Genomic DNA, 22579 nt, shown 5'->3' with positions numbered 1-22579 from the left:
AAAACCAAAGATTTCAGTTAGTTTGCTGAAATTAAAAATCCTTGTAGAAAACAGGTGTAAATCTGTCTGTGAGCTCCAGCAGGAATACCCATATTGGGGTCAAAAAAGTCAAGATGGTGGCTGTGACTGTCCAATCAAAGCCCACCCCTTTTTTGCATGTAACACGGGGTGGAGCTTCAATTGCAAAAATTACGGCCACCATCTTGACTTTTTTTGACACCCCCCCGAATGGATGCTCTATGCCAGTGTTTTTCAAACTTGGCCACTTTTAAGATGTGTGGACTTCAATTCCCAGAATTCCCCAGGCACCATGCTTGAAAAACACTGTTCTAAGCTCCAGTATTAATACTATAAATGAACTACTGGATTGTGATTATTGTTCATATTCTAGTCTGACTATATCAAAAGCCCATGGCACCTTTGCCTTGACAGAGATTCCCACAGTATGGGAATCTTTCCATTCCCATACTGTGGAGTTATTAAAATCGCGTGAATGAATGAATGAATGAATGAATGAATAACTTTATTGATTAGTCAAATGACCATATCAGAAAGTTGGGCATCAGCTCCTATAAGATATAAAATATAAAATATGATACCATAAAACAGCTAAAATACAGTAAGATTAGATAAAATATACTATGATAAGATAAAATACGATAAAATACAATAGGGTAAAATAGAGATAAATTTGTAAGATAAAAATGCAAGATATAATAAAACATGTAATAAAATACAGAAACAATGTGAGTTTAAATCAATTCATCACCTTTACATGCCACCCCAATGCATTCTATAAATTGCGTTTTCAGTTGGACAGCCCGAACTATAAACTTAACAGTTCTATTGACCACAGGTGTATCTGTGCCTTGGAGGAAGTAACATAGTCTTTTGTTACGGTCCCAGTATGTGGTTCTGTCAATTAATGTCTGAAGGTACTGAGCCCTTGCTGGGGCATATAGTTGGCAGTTAAATAGCACATGTGCAATGTCTTCTACTTCGGATGCTCCACAAACGCATGTCCTCTCAAGGTAAGGCACTTGGTGGAATCGTCCGTTATTTGACCATAGAATCTAGCTGCTCAAATCTTGCTCTAGTAAGAGCTATCCTGTGGTATTGAGTCAGACCCATTGTCAGGTAATTTTTTTGTTTGAAAGGACAGTTTATTCCTTTTTCCTTTACATGTAAACATTTCATTCATTCCTGTCACATTGGATAAGGCAACTGATGCATTAGGTAGCAACTTAATATTCACAAAGGAGCCTTTGCTGATAATGGGCTGTGTGGTTTCCATCAAACTGAATCACTCCCCTGTCTTCCTGCTCCAGTTCAGAGCCACATCTTCTTTTTGACAATCTTTCCAACAGAAAACTGAGAACCAGAGGCAACATGAAAACCCTGGGCAGGATGCTGCGGAGGGCCCATCTTCACCTCCAAAGCAGCTGGAAGAAAAGTGACTCTTCAGTCCCCACTCCCTAGAGATAAGGGGCAAAGGGAGAAAACGGGCCCCCAAAAGACCCATTTCCTTCACTTTTCTCCCCTCTCATGTTCCTCTTACAGGAGAGTATGGCTCCTTTGGCACCAATTCTCCAGCCCCATGGAGCAATCTTAGTGATTTGCCCCCTTCCTCTTTCTTCCCCGCTCCCTCCTCTTCGCTTGCAGACAGAACCCCTAATCCTAGAATAGGGGCCACTAATGCGGGCAGCATATTTTAAGCCAGCATTCTTCTATACTGGCTCAGGGACTGCAGAAAACCACTGTAACTCTACAGTCTAGACCAGTGTTTCTTAACCTTGACCACTTTAAGATGTGTTTCAACTCCCAGAATTCAAGGCTGGCTGGGGAATTCTGGGACAAGTTTGAAAATCTCTGGCGTAGACATACCCAGAATGTCGGAAGAGGTACATGCCTATTGAGAAAAAAAAGCACGGGCTGGCACTGGGGTAGAGAAAGGATGCAAGTTCTGCCCTTTGGCGCATGGGATGAAGACTTTCGTCTGCAGCCCCTCGGGTGCAAGGGGCGCGAAACAACTGGGAACAGGAGTTCAGTGATCGTCCCGGGCTAAAATTATGCCCGGGCCGGTGGAACCCTGGATCCACAGGGAAACGGGCACTTGGCCTGGAACAATTTCTCTAGCAAGTAAGTGAATACGCCTCCGACACAACAGTCTCGGGCGCTAGGACGCTTGCAGGAGGTGGTGACAAAGCGCGGTCTCGAACTCGGTACCCTTTGAGTTCTTACAAGAGGCAATGCTTGCTCGTTGCCGCTGCGCCATAGTACTTGATGAGGTACCAGTTGCGTTTTCAGGCAAACAAAATGGAAGCGGATTCTGCCAACACGCCCGAAGGGCTTTATGCATTCTCCGGTGGCGTTCTTGTAACCACCGCTCCCTTCCTTTGACTCTCGCGTCTCTTTCGATTTTTCGGCATTTCTGCTGCGACGATCAGCTTCTTCCCCCCATTGTGTGTGGCCTTTAATGCAGCTTGGATGATATTTCGACATCTGCAACCGGCCAGGGAAGTAAATCCAGTCCACCACCACCAGGTCTCTTGGGAGAGTTCTCAAATATTCTAAGTCCTGGATGCCTAAGAGGCGGATTTAAACCAAGACGCTGCTGCACGCGCTTACCTCAGTGTAGCGCTTCGAAGGAACTCAGCAGACAACCCGCTGAATGTAACGCCGCGCCTTTAAATGGGGGGGGGCAATACAGAGGGAGCTCGTATATGCAGGGTGGAAAGTTAATTCTTTTCCACTACAGCAGTGTTTCTCAACCTTGGCGACTTCAAGCTGTGTGGACTTCAACTCCCAGAATTCCCCAGCCAGCATGGCTGGCTGCGGAATTCTGGGAATCGAAGTCCACACAGTTTGAAGTCGCCAAGGTTGAGAAACACTGCACTACAGTTTTCCTTCTGCCTTATTAATACATACCATTTTAGTCCCTCTTCCAGTGCCTTGGTGACTATTTGCAGAAACTTTGCATCCATGCATCTGTCTATGGGAGTAAACCCCAGTGCTCTGAGATTTACTTCAGGACCTAAATCCACGCAGCACTGAGCTATAAGAAAATAAAATTAAAAAACAGCCTAATGTATGATGTGACCTCAGTGCTCTGCTTGTTGTATTGTTTTCCAACAGACAGAAAGATGTAAGAAAAAAGCTTTCATGGAAGATGGCATCTTCATTGGAGTTGGCATTCTTTTTCCTTTGCTAAGGATCTTATGCTCTAACTTCCTAACAGGCCAACAATGCACAGGTAAATATTTTTTCTGTAACTGCACCTCTAACGCTGGGAAAAACAGCATGTTGGTTGATGATTTTTTGCCTGCCAGGCAATCATTACAAGACAAGAAACTTCCAGAAGAAAATCTGTCAAATTCCATTAATGTTAAGAGTGAAAAAACACTGCCAAAGTATACTGTAATCTTGTGTCATCTGTTTAGAGCAACAGCTCGTGGAGAAAAGGGAAACGTGCAGCTTACATGTTCTATAAATGAACTTCCAAAATTTATTTTACTTCAGCAACATTAATAAGCCTTTGCTAAATGTTATTAGCAATTTCTAAGAGTTTATACAAATACTGTATATACTTTAATAGGTTGCACTCCTATGGTTTCTGAGACGGTATCATAGGCTGTGAGATTTTTTACTTTTCCTGAGAGCAGAAATAAGCTGCAATGTTGGAGGAAATCCAACATCAGTACTTTTTTTTAATTATTTTTGGCTTTCATGGAAGACCTCAAGTGGTTCTGGTATCATGGGGTGGGGGGGGATATGTTGGTGGTGAACCTGGATAACATGCCTCTAGACTAGCATCTAATCTGTATCAACCCTTCAGCGGATACACAATTCTGTCCCCTTAGCTTTAATAGGACATTCATTTACATTAAAACCCAATAAACAAAGACACAAAACACTACTTCCTCATTTCTGCCATGCCAATGGGGCAGCTAGGATTGCCAGGACTCAGAATTGCAACCAGATAGCCCATCCTCCATGGATCTATTTAGAAGCAAACCCCACAGGATTCAAAGTGGGTTGAGAAAGATAGACCTATGACCCTCAAAGTCTCTGCAATAATGCATACATTTGAAATTTCAAGAACACGTGGATGTTTTCACAAAAGAGCTATTATGAAAGACATGCCAAGTTACCCATATATCAGAATGCCACTGCCATGTCCCCCCACTAAGCACGCTTATGTTTATTTTTCTTCCAGATGGATGAACGTGCATCAAGACAAGGTACTGGACTGCAGAAACCAAAGCTTATAAAAATTGGAAGCTTTCTTGGAAATAAACATAAGGATGGGGCTGAGATTTTGTTTTGCACTATGCAGCTTCCTATTAAAAAAATACTAAACGAAGGGGTAGGGGTCAAGGGGGTAGGAAGTCTGGCAGGAAAGAAGAGAGATATTCACAGGCATATTGCTATCCAATTGCCATGTTAAGAATACTAGTAGTACATAATAAAACTAGTCTAAACCCACTGATTGCAACAGACTTAGGAGTATCCAACTCCATAGATATTAACAGTATTTTCATAAAGGCCACAATATACTCCTGGCACAAAAGGTTGTGATGCAAATAAAATCTTAAAAGATTAATAGGAACCTGCTAACCTTGAAATGGCCTAAATTACTTGAATCACATGATTGGGCTGCATAAGATACTATATCAGGAATTTACATGTTCATGATAGGACTGTGGGTTGAATTCCCACTGATTTAGAAAGTAAACAGATTACAAAGAAGCAAATAACATCTGTTCTTGAATGTTTCAGCTATCATGATATGGCATTTAAATCAAGTAATAAAAAAGTTATACTGTATAAATATGAAATAAGGAAAACAGCCAAGTTCAATTTTATTATCGGACATAACTGGGAATATTTAAAGCACGTATTAAAGTTCCTCTTCCTTTTTTCCCTGTGTTGTTTGCATTCTTTATCCAACCATAGATCTTTTTCTTCCTCTTAATCGTACTTCATCCAGTTTTTTAATCACTGGAATTGATTTTTTGGATGCAGCTGAGTATTTCTTCAAGAGTGCTTCAAACAGAGCTTCTGTGTTTGGATGGGTACTCAAAAAGGCTTTCTCTAAGACATACAAATCAACACCCTTATCCTCAGGAAGGGCAGAAATAAAACTTAGTCCAAAATCTATTAACATCAACTCCAGATTCTCCACTGGTGGTCGCAAAAGCATGTTAGAAGTTGTGAGATCCCCATGTATAAGGTCTTCATCATGCATTTGTGCCAATATCCCACCTATCTTTTCAGCTAATAGAACAAGACTGCTGGTGCCTTCACTGGATTGCTGCTGGGAGATTATATAGTCCCGAACAGTAATTGAGCCTACAACATCTTCAAGATATATACAGTTGGCAACATAGTCCACAAAGTACACAACAGGTGCAGAAATCCCTAAAAAAGATAAAAAAAGCATTAGCTTTGGGTGCAATATAATTATACAGTCTTAGGAAACAGACTCTTCAGCAAAGGATCGTTACCTTGTCGTGGTGCTGGAGCTTGAGCACCTCAATGATACCATGAGTTAAACCGTGAAGGGCCACCCAAGACGGGAAGGTCATGACAGAGAGGTCAGACTAAATGCGATCCCTGGGGAAGGTAATGGCAACCCACCCCAGTATTCTTGCCGTGAAAACTAAATGGATCAGTACAACCAGAGATATGTCGGTATACCATCGGAAGATGAGACCCCCAGGTCGGAAGATGGTCAAAATGCTACTGGGGAGGAACAGAGGATGAGTTCAACTAGCCCCAGACGTGATGACGCAGCTAGCTCAAAGCCGAAAGGACGGCTAGCGGCCGACGGTGCTGGTGGTGAATGGCGAATCCGATGTTCTAAGGATCAACACACCATTGGAACCTGGAATGTAAGATCTATGAGCCAGGGCAAATTGGATGTGGTTATTGGTGAAATGTCAAGATTAAAGATAGACATTTTGGGCGTCAGTGAACTGAAATGGACTGGAATGGGCCACTTCACATCAAATGACCACCAGGTCTACTACTGTGGACAAGAGGACCACAGAAGAAATGGAGTAGCCTTCATAATTAATAGTCAAGTGGCGAAAGCAGTGCTGGGATACAATCCAAAAAACGACAGAATGATCTCAATTCAAATTCAGGGCAAGCCATCTAACATCACAGTGATCCAAATATACTCCCCAACCACAGATGCTGAAGAAGCTGAAGTAGAGCAGTTCTATGAGGATCTGCAGCACCTACTGGACGACACGCCTAAAAGAGATGTTATTTTCATCACAGGAGACTGGAATGCTAAGGTGGGCAGTCAAATGACACCTGGAATTACAGGTAAGCATGGCCTGGGAGAACAAAACGAAGCAGGACATAGGCTGATAGAATTTTGCCAAGACAATTCACTCTGCATAACAAACACTCTCTTCCAACAACCTAAGAGACGGCTTTATACATGGACTTCACCAGATGGACAACACCGAAATCAGATTGACTACATCCTTTGCAGCCAAAGGTGGTGGGCATCTGTACAGTCGGTAAAAACAAGACCTGGAGCTGACTTCCGATGACGAATTTCTTCTTGCACAATTTAGGATCAGACTAAAGAGATTAGAGAAGACCCACAGATCAGCTAGATATGAGCTTACTAATATTCCTAAGGAATATGCAGTAGAGGTGAAGAATAGATTTAAGGGACTGGCCTTAGTAGATAGGGTCCTGGAAGAACTCTGGACAGAAGTTCGCAGCATTGTTCAGGAGGCGGCAACAAAATACATCCCAAAGAAAGAGAAAACCAAGAAGGCAAAATGGCTGTCTGCTGAGACACTAGAACTAGCCCAAGAAAGAAGGAAAGCAAAAGGCAACAGTGATAGGGGGAGATATGCCCAATTAAATGCAAAATTCCAGAGGTTAGCCAGAAGAGATAAGGAATTATTTTTAAACAAGCAATGCGCGGAAGTGGAAGAAGACAATAGAATAGGAAGGACAAGAGACCTCTTCCAGAAAATTAGAAACATCGGAGGTAAATTCCAGGCCAAAATGGGTATGATCAAAAACAAAGATGGCAAGGACCTAACAGAAGAAGAAGAGATCAAGAAAAGGTGGCAAGAATATACAGAAGACCTGTATAGGAAGGATAACAATATCGGGGATAGCTTTGATGGTGTGGTCAGTGAGCTAGAGCCAGACATCCTGAAGAGTGAGGTTGAATGGGCCTTAAGAAGCATTGCTAATAACAAGGCAGCAGGAGACGACGGCATCCCAGCTGAACTGTTCAAAATCTTGCAAAATGATGCTGTCAAGGTAATGCACGCTATATGCCAGCAAATTTGGAAAACACAAGAATGGCCATCCGATTGGAAAAAATCAACTTATATCCCCATACCAAAAAAGGGAAACACTAAAGAATGCTCAAACTATCGAACAGTGGCACTCATTTCACATGCCAGTAAGGTAATGCTCAAGATCCTGCAAGGTAGACTTCAGCAGTTCATGGAGCGAGAATTGCCAGATGTACAAGCTGGGTTTAGAAAAGGCAAAGGAACTAGAGACCAAATTGCCAATATCTGCTGGATAATGGAAAAAGCCAGGGAGTTTCAGAAAAACATCTATTTCTGTTTTATTGACTATTCTAAAGCCTTTGACTGTGTGGACCATAACAAATTTTGGCAAGTTCTTAGTGGTATGGGGATACCAAGTCATCTTGTATGCCTCCTGAAGAATCTGTATAACGACCAGGTAGCGACAGTAAGAACAGACCACGGAACAACGGACTGGTTTAAGATTGGGAAAGGAGTACGGCAGGGCTGTATACTCTCACCCTACCTATTCAACTTGTACGCAGAACACATCATGCGACATGCTGGACTTGAGGAATCCAAGGCTGGAGTTAAAATCTCTGGAAGAAACATTAACAATCTCAGATATGCAGATGATACCACTTTGATGGCTGAAAGTGAAGAGGAACTGAGGAGCCTTATGATGAAGGTGAAAGAAGAAAGTGCAAAAGCTGGCTTGCAGCTAAACCTCAAAAAAACCAAGATTATGGCAACCAGCTTGATTGATAACTGGGAAATAGAGGGAGAAAATGTAGAAGCAGTGAAAAACTTTGTATTCCTAGGTGCAAAGATTACTGCAGATGCTGACTGCAGTCAGGAAATCAGAAGACGCTTAATCCTTGGGAGAAGAGCAATGACAAATCTCGATAAAATAGTTAAGAGCAGAGACATCACGCTGACAACAAAGGCCCGCATAGTTAAAACAATGGTGTTCCCCGTAGTAATGTATGGCTGCGAGAGCTGGACCATAAGGAAGGCTGAGAGAAGGAAGATCGATGCTTTTGAACTGTGGTGTTGGAGGAAAATTCTGAGAGTGCCTTGGACTGCAAGAAGATCAAACCAGTCCATCCTCCAGGAAATTAAGCCAGACTGCTCACTTGAGGGAACGATATTAAAGGCCAAACTGAAATACTTTGGCCACATAATGAGAAGACAGGACAGCCTGGAGAAGATGTTGATGCTAGGGAGAGTGGAGGCAAAAGGAAGAGGGGCCGACCAAGGGCAAGGTGGATGGATGATATTCTAGAGGTGACGGACCCGTCCCTGGGGGAGTTGGGGGTGTTGACGACCGACAGGAAGCTCTGGCGTGGGCTGGTCCATGAAGTCACGAAGAGTCGGAAGCGACTAAACGAATAAACAACAAGGAAATAGACTAATGCTCTGAAGAAAGCATTTTTCAGTGAATAGGTATGCAAGTTGTTCACTCTTCACCCAGAAAAACTGTTACCATTCTACCCTTTATGTTATCACAGGCATGTGCTATTGTATGCATTAGCTTTCTTGCTTTTAGCCTTAAAACAGCCAAACAATCAAAACATTGCCAAGTTATCTGCAGCTGGCTATTTTGAGAATCTAAAGAATCTGGAAAATATAAGGGAGAAGCTGGGAATGGTAGAGTGCTGACAAGATATGGCTAAGAAATGTTTTTAAAGGCCTGGAGCACAAGCAGGAAAAAAACACCCATTTTAAAGCTGACATGTTTGTTTTATTCATTAAAACTTGCACCCTGCCTTTCCTCCAGGTCTCAGGGCAGCTTACATAGCACAATGTCCTCTAATTTTTCCCATCACCCGCAAAGAGGGATATGGGCTGAAATGAAGCAGCTGGCCCCAAATCACCCACTGAGCTTCCACAGCTGAGGATAAAGCTCACAATATTGTAACCACTATTCCAAGCACAAATCTGTCTTCTAGCAGTCTGATATCCAACTACTTTAGTAAATTTGTAAAACAAAGATGTAAAACAGTAGCTGTAATTGATCAGGAACATAGCGAGTACATCACTGGCCTCCTACCATTAATGCTTCCCATATCATGTCAATCTCTATGAGAAGTTAAATTGATCACAGCAAATAGCAATAATACATTAAATTAAAATTGAAGTGGTACTATAGAAAAAGGATTTTTGTAATACTCAAAAGGAGGTGATATATCGTTCCCAACCACGACACATTCAAATTTGATTAGCCTATCCGTTACATTTGCTTTTTTAAAAAACCGATCAGCTTCCTGAGCCATTCAAATTTCAGACAGTCCCTCCAATAAACATAAGGTAAAAAACTTTGAATCGAGTTCCAGTAAAAAAGGATCGATATCCGAAGAGACAACAATATATATTCACTATGTTATCCTTTGTGCCAGTCCGGCGCTGTTTTAGTTATTCCCGTAATCTCGCTCCTTCAGAATAATCGCGGCCCTTTTAAAAATGCCCTGACTCGTTCATTCAGAAACAATTGCGGATCCGCTGCTCCTTGATTGGCAGCCAGGAGGAGCCCACCCACTTCCTGCCTCATCCAATCCCTGGCTAAGCCCCGCCCCCACCTGCCCGTCGACAGCGTAGCAACGAACGGGCCTCCTGCGCCGTTCGCTTGTGGCTGAGCCTCTCGTCGAGCGTTGGGTGCCGGTAACGTTTCGGGAACCGGAGTTTCATCACGGTCGGCCTGCCTAAGAATTGGCCCCGATAGAGGCGGGCTTCGGCCCCCTGCTGGATCAGCTGCAGCCCCTCCATGGGCGGAGGGAATCCTGGTGGATCGGCTTCGACCGGCCTCTCGGAGTGTGATCCCGCCATCATGGCAAAATGGCCAGGCCACGTCCCTCTCTTACTACGCATGCGCAGTCATCCTAACCGAAGCGGCGTCTGGTGCGCAAACTCCGTAGCTGAACGGGCAACGCTATCTGGGCTGCAAACATTAAGACGACCGCTGGATGGCAGCAAGGAAACCAAGAGAGCCTTCTGCCGTCTAGTGGTCGGCTGGGTGTTTGCAATCCATATTTTGTAATTCGTTATAAAGGGTAAATTGTTCCTGCGTTCCTTCGAGAATAATAGGGCTAGAGTGCTGCGGGGAAAAAAATGAATCTGAATTTGGGGATGCGCTGCGTGACCTGTTTACCTTCCCGTGTATGTTGTTTTCCCTTTATCACATTCCACTGCGCTCCTTTCCTACAGTCAATCATGATTCCTTACTAGGATTCAGTGGGATTGCTTCCTACCTAACCTGCACTTTCCCAAACCTGGGATTGTTGGACTTCAGCTCCCATAATCCAATGTGCATTTTATTTGGTTTCTATCTTCTTTCTGGAAGCTCAGGAAAGTTGATTAGGAATGAAATGAATTGTCCAAAAAGCACATTTGAAGATTTACACATTCTGCTCCCAAAAGAGGCGGTTTTATGTAGTGATTAAAGCCACCAGGCTAGGAACTTAAGAGGCTGTGAGTTCCAGTCTTGCCTTACTCATGAAGCCAGCTGGGTGCCTTTGGACCAATCACTCTCTGCCAGCCTTAGGAAGAAGGCAAAGGCAAACCGCTTCTGAAAACATTGCTGAGAAAACTGCAGGACTTGTCCAGGCAATCATTGAGTCAAGATTGACTTGAAGGCACCCACACATGCTTTTAAAAGAGGTGCTTGTTTGTTGCTTTCAATCAAATCCCATGCATAAGTGTTACAAGAAGCAGGTCCCAATATAATCAAAAAGGCTTATTATACTAGCAAACGCATGTATTTAGGGTTGCAGTCTTGGAAATGAAGTGCATCATTGCACAGATATTTGAACTCTATAGAATTGCTCTATGCATAGTTACTGTAGAGTCCCACTGAGCATAAATAGATCTGAGTTCTATTGTAAAAATGGCAGAAGGAGTATTAGGTATGTTCGCCGCCTTGAGTTATTTATAAAAATAAGAAAAGAGGGGATAGTAAATAAATATCGAAGGCAGAGGAGAACAGAGTTAGGACACCATATAAAATCACACCACCTACACGCTGGCCTGTATGTGAGTATGGAGCCCTCTACTGACAGGTTTCAGAACTGATGCGCAGAGCTCTTCATTCCTGACCTGAAAGAAATCTCTAAAAGAACTTGGAGGAAGTTTGTGTCATTTGCAGGCTGATGCTGGGCTTAAATCTCCTGGAAGTATTAGTCCTATAATAGTAAGAAGAGGGGATGTAGTAACATACAAAAGTATTAGGACAATGACTGACATGTCTATCTGGAAGCAAGTTTAGCTTGGTTCAGTGGGGTCTACTACAACCTATACTCAACCTATTGAGTATAGGTTAAGCTCTTGTACCCATTTGCCTCAGAGTAAACCCCTTGAACTTATTTGGACTAAGTCCTGGGTTGGACTATTATTTATGCATTTGATACGAAAGAATTTTTGAAAGAATTTTGAAAGAATTTTTGCATTTGATATGAAAGAATATTATTTATGCATTTGATATGAAAGAATTGCAAGACCAATCTTCCCTTGGGTGCACAACCTGTGGACTCCAGGTCTCAGTCTAGTACCAAGAATTACACAAGAACTGCCAGTGAATTGTAATGTTTAATGTAATAGGTAAATAATCTTTCCCCTCTTAGTTATATGGGCAGAAGGTAAGTTTCTGGAAACTCTTCAGAAAAGGAATAAAGAGGCCATCGCAGAAGATGCACCTATAATTCAAGCACAGAGAACTCTCATACTTGCTTAATTTTATTGGACTATAACTCATGTTAATCCTGCTTTGCCAAAGTTATGCTGATCAGGAATGTTGGGGATTGAAGTCTCACGTAGCCATAGGGCCAGCGAGGTCTGTATTCTTCACATGAGTATTTCATTCTGAGCAGAGTGTTCAGTGCAAAGGCTTCTGAGAAATGAGTTGTCTGCTTCCTCTCATGATTTTTATGTATCTGGGGCAGACAATAGTGTGGGTGGCTGTGATGGTGGTATAAAAAGAGTATCTACATCTTTCATATTGAAGAGGAAGGGGAAATTTCTGCAGATGTACTGCGTGTTGGAACTTTTAGGATGGGTTCATACGTAAGTCATGATTATTTTATCATGGTTTGAATAAATTAATTGGTTGAGGTAACATATGAATCCATAAGCCACAGGTTAGCATCCCCACTGAGCAGATTCATGCAACCTGCTAAGCAAAAAACAAACTACATTATGACTTAGAGTTTTGTATGATCTGGCTATAAAGGTATAGAAACCTTGTCCCCTTTTTGTTACCTTCCCTAGTGGTGGTACAGAGCTAGGGAACAAGGCATTGTTTTGTAAAAATGGGTTCATCATTGTAAGGCAGTTCACACATGCTAACCTGTAGTTGGTTTAAAGGGGTGTTCACTGAATAAACCACAAGTGGATGAGTTCGCATAACACAATCATAAACCATGCTTTACAAATCATAATTGTTAGATTCACACACGGTAATTTATATAAGATTGTGTAATACAAAAAGGGCATAGATAGCTTTTCTCCTTTGAAATGTTCTAACTTGGAGCCATGTATTAAAAGTGAATATAGAAATATTTAGTATTAAATAAAGGAAGAGTTCCTTTGTAAACTCTGGAATTTGCTGTTGTCATGTGTAGTGATGGCCGATTTTTTAAAGTGGTTTTAAAAGTAGACTGTATGTATAGATCCCCCAGATCTGGGTTGTGAAAATCCCAAGACTGACTTTTCTGTATGTCTTTGCCACCATCTACTGGTCGGTCATTCAGTTATTTGTGACCTGGATATGGTAAGCCTACAACCTACCCATGGAGTGTTGGGCTATCAAGGGATGCTTATTTTGATGGCTGCTAGCTCCAGAAGCAAGGATTGTGTGTCTTGAATATTAGCTGTCAGAGAATAACAGTGCAGAAGAGCTACCACCCTCCTGTCCAAGTTTGTAAGCTTCCAAAAAAAACGGTTGAGCATTATATGACACACAGTGCTGGATTAAATGGGCTGTTGATCCACTCCAGCAGGATTCTTCTCAAATTTTATTTGAAAATAAATTACTGTTTGATAGAATGAAATCAACTTATATCCCCATACGAAAAAAAAGGAAACACTAAAGAATGCTCAAACTATCGAACAGTGGCACTCATTTCACATGCCAGCAAGGTAATGCTCAAGATCCTGCAAGGTAGACTTCAGCAGTTCATGGAGCGAGAATTGCCAGATGTACAAGCTGGGTTTAGAAAAGGCAGAGGAACTAGGGACCAAATTGCCAATATCCACTGGATAATGGAAAAAGCCAGGGAGTTTCAGAAAAACATCTATTTCTGTTTTATTGACTATTCTAAAGCCTTTGACTGTGTGGACCATAACAAATTGTGGCAAGTTCTTAGTGGTATGGGGATACCAAGTCATCTTGTCTGCCTCCTGAGGAATCTGTATAACAACCAAGTAGCAACGGAAAGAACAGACCACGGAACAACGGACTGGTTTAAGATTGGGAAAGGAGTACGGCAGGGCTGTATACTCTCACCCTACCTATTCAACTTGTATGCAGAACACATCATGCGACATGCTAGGCTTGAAGAATCCAAGGCTGGAGTTAAAATTGCTGGAAGAAACATTACTGCAAAAGCTGGGTTGCAGTTAAACCTCAAAAAAACCAAGATTACGGCAACCAGCTTGATTGATGACTGGCAAATAGAGGGAGAAAATGTACAGGCAGTGAAAGACTTTGTATTTCTAGGCACAAAGATTACTGCAGATGCTGACTGCAGCCAGGAAATCAGAAGACGTTTAATTCTTGGGAGGAGAGCAATGACAAATCTCGATAAAATAGTTAAGAGCAGAGACATCACACTGACAACAAAGGTCCACATAATTAAAGCAAAATAGTTAAGAGCAGAGACATCACAATGACAACAAAGGTCCACATAGTTGAAGCAATGGTGTTCCCCATAGTAACATATGGCTGCGAGAGCTGGACCATAAGGAAGGCTGAGAGAAGGAAGATAGATGCTTTTTAACTGTGGTGGAGGAAAGTTCTGAGTGCCTTGGACTGCAAGAAGATCAAACCAGTCCATGCTTCAGGAAATAATGCCAGACTGCTCACTTGAGGGAATATTAAAGGCAAAACTGAAGTACTCTGGCCACATAATGAGAAGACAGGACACCCTGGAGAAGATGCTGATGCTAGGGAGAATGGAAGGCAAAAGGAAGAGGGGCCGACCAAGGGCAAGATGGATGGATGATATTCTAGAGGTGACAGACTCATCCTTGGGGGAGCTGGGGGTGGTGACGACCAACAGGAAGTTCTGGCATGGGCTGGTCCATGAAGTCACGAAGAGTTGGAAGCGACTGAATGAATCAATAACAAAAAACAATGAAATGGACATGAAAAACAGTGCAATGCTTCCCTCTCAATGTCTTTCTCCTTGTCTCTGCCATGAAACTTCCTGGCTTGATGCATCTGAAAAGCAGGTTTTTTTAAAATAACCAGCTTTATAATTGTGTGTACACACACATACATGCATCTTTGTACAGTAATTTTGTAAGTGGCTTGATATAATTTGCATATGGTTAAAATGGCAAGTTTATCTTTTTTCCCTATTTACCCATTATACTGAAATTATTGTCTCCTTTTTCCTGTCTTCCTTGTATGTGAAATCTAATCTAAAAGATTTAATATCTGCAGTGACAGTGAATTATTGTAGTTATTTTTCCTAGAAGCTGCTCATGCTGAAAATTATGAGAATCTTTCCATTTTCTCATTTATTTCTGGATGTCCCAAGCAGTACAATGAATATAAACAGATACCCAGCTTGCAATTCAAAGCAATAACTTGGACTGAGTTCACACATTGTACTAAACATGCTTTGCTTATTCATGCTTTGTTCAACAAGCAATGTTTGGTTAGGTTGTCACAATATTCAACATAAACTATGGATTGTAAATTAAAGTGACTAGAATCATTAAGCCAAACCCAACCAAGCTGCATTATAATTTAGTGTATACCTAGTTATTTTATGTGTGTGTGTGTGCACATCTCTTAAAGAAAGAGAATAGGAGTAAAAAGTGCAAGGAAAAAGAAAAAAGAATATAAAAAAGAGAAAAGATATATATAAAGAAGTAACATCTGTAAAACATCTAGAGAGCTTCTCATTTAAATATGAGTTAGAAATATGAAAAAACTTGGATACACACATCTCTGATTGGAACAGATGATCTTCAATTATATTACCAAATACAGAGAGGAAATAAACACCAGCTTCAGGTGTTTAAAAAACAAAAGAGTTAAACTCCAAAGAGAGACATTGTAGAATAGCAGCAGTTTGTAACAAAACCCTGGCTTTGAAAATAAAGTGCCTTCATTTGAGGCACAAAACAACTCAAGGACAGGAAATTGATTGTTTGATGTTACTCCCAGGAACCCTTTGATCCTAAACCACACTTGAAAAGCTGTTGCAGATAATGTTAACTTTATTTTGTTTGCAATTCTGAATCTATACACTACTGCTTTTTTAACAGGTTTGCTAAATGACTAGGAAGAAAAAACAATAGCAAGAAAACAAAAGGCAACCTTAGCCTAGTCCAATCTGGGCCTGTAGTATTTTAAAAGCAACCTGATATCAGCAGAAAGTGAAGTTTTATTACAACAGGGAGGGGGGAAAAAAGACCTCTTAGATTTTTTTCCTTTTTATTTTTATTGCTATAACATGCAGAAAAAAAACACCTACCACTATATACAGGAGAAAAATAAGCAGGTGAGGAATAAATCAATCGTTCCTGACCTATGGCATACATTCTAGGTGAGCTACTATTACAGTTTTCAATAATCCTTCAGAACCTGAAAGGATTTGATCTTGACTTTCCCTTTCATTTTTTTTAAAATTCTCATTTTCTAAAAGCATCCTCTTTCTGATCTTACATGTCAATTGTGCGTGGCTCCTTTGTTGTTTTCCCTTTACGTGTACAGTAGATTAAACACTGAGAGCAGCGTGATCAGTTTTCAACCAACTAAAAATAATGTCATATTTGCCTCTTTTCTGATCCCTTGCATGACCAAACTGCCCTAGGCAGGGGGGAGCTGTGGGGGGAGGGGGTTGTCACCTCCTGCAAGATGGACAGAATGTCATAATGCGAACCCCATCCCTTTTGCTTATGTGTTGACGTCACACACACACCTTCAAAAGGATGGGGCTTGCATTGCAACGTTCCATCTGCCAACTTGCCAATTTGTCCCATACCCCAGGATGCCCCTGGTCTTAGAGTAAAATTATTTAGGATACCTATAACAACGTAAGAATAGCTCTGCTAGATCAGGCCAAGGCTCATCTTAGTTCAAACTCTGGTTTCTCACAGTGGCCAACCAGGTGACCTACCTTCTGCCACTGTTATTCCCCTGCAACTGGTATTTGGGGGCATGATGACCTCAGCCTGAAGTTATCATGGAGTCTCTAAGACAGACCTGTCCTCAATGAATGTATCAGTCTCCTTTTAGAGCCATCCACGTTAGTTTCCCACACATTATGCGGTAATGAGTCCCATAGCTTAATGCAGTGTTTCTCAGCCTTGGCAACTTTAAGACGTGTGGACTTCAACTCCCAGAATTTTAAGAGGGAGTAACTTCTCTGTCCATTTCATATCATTCCATGCATAATTTTATACACCTTAATGCTGTCCCCCTTTCTTAGAAGCTAAAGAGTCGCAAATGTTCTAGCCTAGTATGTATTTTATTTCTTTGTAATAACTGTCCCATGCACTTACCGAAGTTGGGTGAGGAAGGCTGAAGTTACTCATTATTATAAATCTTACCTTCAGATGCCTCTCCAAGTTGTTTCTTGTCTTAGTGGCTGGTTCACAAATGAGGTTGCTGACCCTAACCTGATTCCTTGAAAAAGCTCCTTCAATATATCTTCTGAGCCCCCAAGATCAGCCTCGTGCTAAATCACAATGCAGCCAACTGTGACTGATACAGCAAACCATATTATAACAAATCATGGCTTAGGACTATGTGAATCAGGACTTCAGCTAGAATTCAAAGTCAAGGAAGCATAATTCTCCCCAGTAGTAAATACATTGGGGACCTAATATGTAATTGCCACACAGAGGCAAGACATATGCATCCACCCATTAAGTAAGTATAGGCTTGCAACTCAAAGCCTATAAAAAGAAAATTCATTGTTCAGAATGATCTGTATATTACCAATTATATGTTTCAATGGTATTAGCAGGAAATTGTAGATAACAAGAATTCTGTTTTCTTTTATGGGATTGTAACAGATTATTCCTATCCATTTCCTAAACTAGACAAAAGACCTAGTGAACTAGCCCAAACTGGAGATAGTTTTTTCAGTCAGTCATATGGTCCAAACGCAGCCTTCAAGCAGAATGATAGAATGGCTCCAAAGTAGATTATGGCTGAGAGAATGCCAAGGGCACTTAGTCTCAGCAAATAAACAAGAATCTTAATTTCTCTTCTCTCTTTCTGCCCTCCAACTTGCTGAAATGACTGCTGCTACAAAAGGCTCTTCTTCTCCTCCTCCTGTATAGTAAGCCTCTCAGAGTTTTTGGAAGTCAGGCGGTGTCCAAATCCCATCCATCCAGAAGGCTTAAGGGGAGCTAAATTCTTAGTAGAAGCAATGGAACAGAATTCTCTTCTGCTCTGCATCTTAATGGCATTTGCAGCTTTTAAAATACGTTTCAGACGTATCAAACAGGTCTGCTTAATTAGCCTATAGGTTGTGCTAATGCTAGTACAAAGTTAGATGCTGTGGCTTGTTTATTATCAATAAATGGAATTCTGTTGGTGCAAAATGGATACTTTTATGAGTATTCCCTCCTTGTAGAGTTTGCTTATTTGAACGCCTGCTTATTTCTACAATAATGGCTTTCTTCACTGTTACTTAGCATGTTTTAGACTCTAGCCAGATGGGAGAATAATCTTTTATATATGCTATCCATTTTACACCACAGGTTTTCTTCCATCTAGGAGTAGTCCCAATTTATACAGTATGTTGGTCATACCGTGTATTTCTCTATACAACCAGGCCATAAATACGGACAGTGGTGATTTCAGTGTACAGCCAGTAATAGAGCACTCAATCATGAAACCCCTCTAGATAACTTTGGGCCAGGTTGTTGCTCATGGCCCAACTTACCTCCCAGGATTATTGCTGTGGGAATAAAAGGCAGCGCTGTCTATAGAGAAAAGGAATATAAATCTAACAAACAATAACAACAAAGTGTAGAAGGTCGTAGATTTGATTCCAGGCAACTTGGGGCAGAACTAGGAAATAACATCAGCACAGGATTGTTATATTGAACTGAGTGGCTGGGTTCACATGCATCACTAACGCAGAACTTAGATTCTGACCAGCCAGCTAGCTGCAAAAGGCCCTCTAAGATCACCCAACCAAACATGTTGGATTGTTGTTTACTGGTTTGGGAGCGACTAGAGGGAGGAGTTTAAGGCGGGAATGGGAGTGTTTTCTTTCGTAAATTCCCACCCTTAAAACTGAACCCAAACTCCCAAATCAAGCATAAATCAGCCCAAAATCGGCCTTTTTGCTGCCAATGTCCAGAAGAGCAATCGTTATGTTGCAGAACGCCACATCTGGATGCTGTGGAACTGGGTTACCTCCCCTGCATTAAGCCATCGTGTGATTCATTTCCTATTGCTTCCCATGTGCTGAATGAACCGAGCCATTGTGATTTATAAGTAATGCCTATTACGCATGAACCAGACCACTATGGCTTGTTCAACAAATCACGGTTAAGGAAAGTATGGCTTTAGAGTGAAACGTCAATCAGGCACGGATTGGAAGGCAGCTGCCCGGGTTCCAAAGGCGCTTTCCCCGATTGTTGGCCCCTTTTGACAATCAGCCGCTGGCTTCGCAGCCCTGCCCCGGCCGCATTTAGCCAACGCAACGTCTCTGGAAGGGAATGGGCCCCAGCAAACGTGGGCGAGGGGGCCATTTTGCTACCTTCCCTGCGCTCCCGGATCTCCCCAGCCATGCCCTGCGCTCCCGGATCTCCCCAGCCATGCCCTGCGCTCCCGGATCTCCCCAGCCGGGTCGTGCGCCTCCTTCCCCTGCGCTGCTGGCCAATTCCCCAGTTTCTGCGCGGGCTTCCCCTCCCCGCCGCTGTAGGCAGGTCCGGAGCAACGTGGCGCTCTTCAGCCCCGTCTGCCGACGACAGAGAAAAAAAAACCCAGACCCCAAACTTCTGCGCTGTGCAGGGAAGCTTCAGCTTGCGACGCTCCGCGGGGCTCCGGCTCCCGGGTTTTCCGGAGAAGCGGTATTTCTGCTCCTGCCTCTGTCCCTCCTGCGGCGGCGGCCCGGGCATCCGGGATGCGCCCCGAGAAAACCGAGCGTTTTTCCCCGGGGGCGTGCCAGCGGCGAGCCCCCTAGCGTCGGAATGCGGGAGGCGCCTCCCTTCCCGGCGCTCCGGTCGGCGGCTGGGAAGCGCTGAAGCGCTGACTGGGCGTTCGATCCTCGGAGGCTTCCGGGCCGGGGTCTCTCTCTTCGCCGCTCTCGTGGTGGGGAGCACACTTTGGGAGGGAGCTGTCAGCGCCACTTCCATCAGCATGGGTGAGTTCCTTGCCGGCGAGGAGGACGGACGGGGACGGGGAGGGGAGGGCTTGTCTCTCTGGATGGATTCGGTTTGTTCTCTGATGGTGCGGATGGAGGAAGAGAAGGCAGAGTTAACTTTTTCAACTTGACTCCTTTAAAACAATATATTTATTCTCCTAACACCTTTGCAGTTCGCTTCTCTACTCCCAAGTCTCTGTCCTGTGTTCACAGTTGTTTTTACCCTCAGAGTAATGGATTAATTACTTCCGGCAATTAATTAATTAATTACCGGAAGAGCTATGGACAGAAGTTCGCAACATTGTTCAGGAGGCAGCAACAAAATACATCCCAAAGAAAGAGAAAACCAAGAAGGCAAAGCGGCTGTCTGCTGAGACACTAGAAGTAGCCCAAGAAAGAAGGAAAGCAAAAGGCAACAGTGATAGGGGGAGATATGCCCAATTAAATGCAAAATTCCAGAGGCTAGCCAGAAGAGATAAGGAATTATTTTTAAACAAGCAATGCGCGGAAGTGGAAGAAGACAATAGAATAGGAAGGACAAGAGACCTCTTCCAGAAAATTAGAAACATTGGAGGTAAATTCCAGGCCAAAATGGGTATGATCATGATGGCAAGGACCTAACCGAAGAAGAAGAGATCAAGAAAAGGTGGCAAGAATATACAGAAGACCTGTATAGGAAGGATAACAATATCGGGGATAGCTTTGACGGTGTGGTCAGAGAGCTAGAGCCAGACATCCTGAAGAGCGAGGTTGAATGGGCCTTAAGAGGCATCGCTAATAACAAGGCAGCAGGAGACGACGGCATCCCAGCTGAACTGTTCAAAATCTTGCAAGATGATGCTGTCAAGGTAATGCATGCTATATGCCAGCAAATTTGGAAAACGCAGGAATGGCCATCCGATTGGAAAAAATCAACTTATATCCCCAAACCAAAAAAGGGAAACACTAAAGAATGTTCAAACTATCGAACAGTGGCGCTCATTTCACATGCCAGTAAGGTAATGCTCAAAATCCTGCAAGGTAGACTTCAGCAATTCATGGAGCGAGAATTGCCAGATGTACAAGCTGGGTTTAGAAAAGGCAGAGGAACTAGGGACCAAATTGCCAATATCCACTGGATAATGGAAAAAGCCAGGGAGTTTCAGAAAAACATCTATTTCTGTTTTATTGACTATTCTAAAGCCTTTGACTGTGTGGACCATAACAAATTGTGGCAAGTTCTTAGTGGTATGGGGATACCAAGTCATCTTGTATGCCTCCTGAAGAATCTATATAACGACCAAGTAGCAACAGTAAGAACAGACCACGGAACAACGGACTGGTTTAAGATTGGGAAAGGAGTACGGCAGGGCTGTATACTCTCACCCTACCTATTCAACTTGTACACAGAACACATCATGCGACATGCTGGGCTTGAGGAATCCAAGGCTGGGGTTAAAATCGCTGGAAGAACATTAACAATCTCAGATATGCAGATGATACCACTTTGATGGCTGAAAGTGAAGAGGAACTGAGGAGCCTTACGATGAAGGTGAAAGAAGAAAGTGCAAAAGCTGGCTTGCAGCTAAACCTCAAAAAAAACCAAGATTATGGCAACCAGCTTGATTGATAACTGGCAAATAGAGGGAAAAAATGTAGAAGCAGTGAAAGACTTTGTATTCCTAGGTGCGAAGATTACTGCAGATGCTGACTGCAGTCAGGAAACCAGAAGACGCTTAATCCTTGGGAGGACAGCAATGACAAATCTCGATAAATTAGTTAAGAGCAGAGACATCACACTGACAACAAATGTCCGCACAGTTAAAGCAATGGTGTTCCCCGTAGTAACATATGGCTGCGAGAGCTGGACCATAAGGAAGGCTGAGCGAAGGAAGATCGATGCTTTTGAACTGTGGTGTTGGAGGAAAATTCTGAGAGTGCCTTGGACTGCAAGAAGATCAAACCAGTCCATCCTCCAGGAAATCAAGCCAGACTGCTCACTTGAGGGAATGATACTAAAGGCAAAACTGAAATGCTTTGGCCACCTAATGAGAAGACAGGACACCCTGGAGAAGATGCTGATGCTCGGGAGAGTGGAGGCAAAAGGAAGAGGGGCCGACCAAGGGCAAGATGGATGGATGCTATTCTAGAGGTGACGGACTCGTCCCTGGGGGAGCTGGGGGTGTTGACGACCGACAGGAAGCTCTGGCGTGGGCTGGTCCATGAAGTCACGAAGAGTCGGAAGCGACTGAACGAATAAATGACAACAATGGATTAATATCGTACATATGCACGCTATCTATATCGGGCTTTGCAAAACGCTTTTAAAAAGATCCCAAGGAAAAGCAGTTGTTCTTCGTCTTGGACTACAGTATCATGTCTAGGAGCAGAAGCACTAACTCAGCCTTCCTCTGCCTGATGCCCCTTGGAAGCACTGGGTCATACAGTAGCTGCCTGGGGATTGTGGGTGTTGAAGTCAAGTCGCCAGAGGGGGGGGAAGCTGGGTTCGGTGAAAGCCCAGATTCCAGGCCTAAGAATGGCCCAGTGTGCTGCTTTTTAATCTAGCGGCGTTCTTTTGCACAGACACGGTGCAGTTAGTAGGATTGGGACGCAATGCGTCAGTCCAGCCTTCCTCAACCTTTTGACCCTGGAGGAACCCTTGAAATATTTTTCAGGCCTCGGGGACTCCCTGCACATTCAGGCTCAAATACAGGCCAGAAGTTACCAAATTATTATATTCATTTCATA

General features: G+C 42.9%; 1 protein-coding gene across 1 annotated transcript; it reads right to left on the bottom strand.

Moving 5' to 3' along the window:
* Positions 1–4843: 4843 nt before the first annotated feature.
* TP53RK (TP53 regulating kinase) lies at positions 4844–10166 on the bottom strand. The gene is made up of 2 exons (XM_063297106.1): positions 9878–10166; positions 4844–5421 (listed from the first exon to the last, which is right to left on the bottom strand). Exons 1-2 carry the CDS (start codon positions 10164–10166, stop codon positions 4943–4945), a joined length of 768 nt encoding a protein of 255 aa, XP_063153176.1. The 3' UTR covers positions 4844–4942.
* Positions 10167–22579: the final 12413 nt, after the last annotated feature.

Source organism: Candoia aspera, chromosome 3, assembly GCF_035149785.1.
Source record: "Candoia aspera isolate rCanAsp1 chromosome 3, rCanAsp1.hap2, whole genome shotgun sequence".
NCBI lineage: Eukaryota > Metazoa > Chordata > Lepidosauria > Squamata > Boidae > Candoia > Candoia aspera.
Note: the sequence above shows the minus strand (reverse complement) of the source record. Positions and strands in the feature narration are given on the sequence as shown.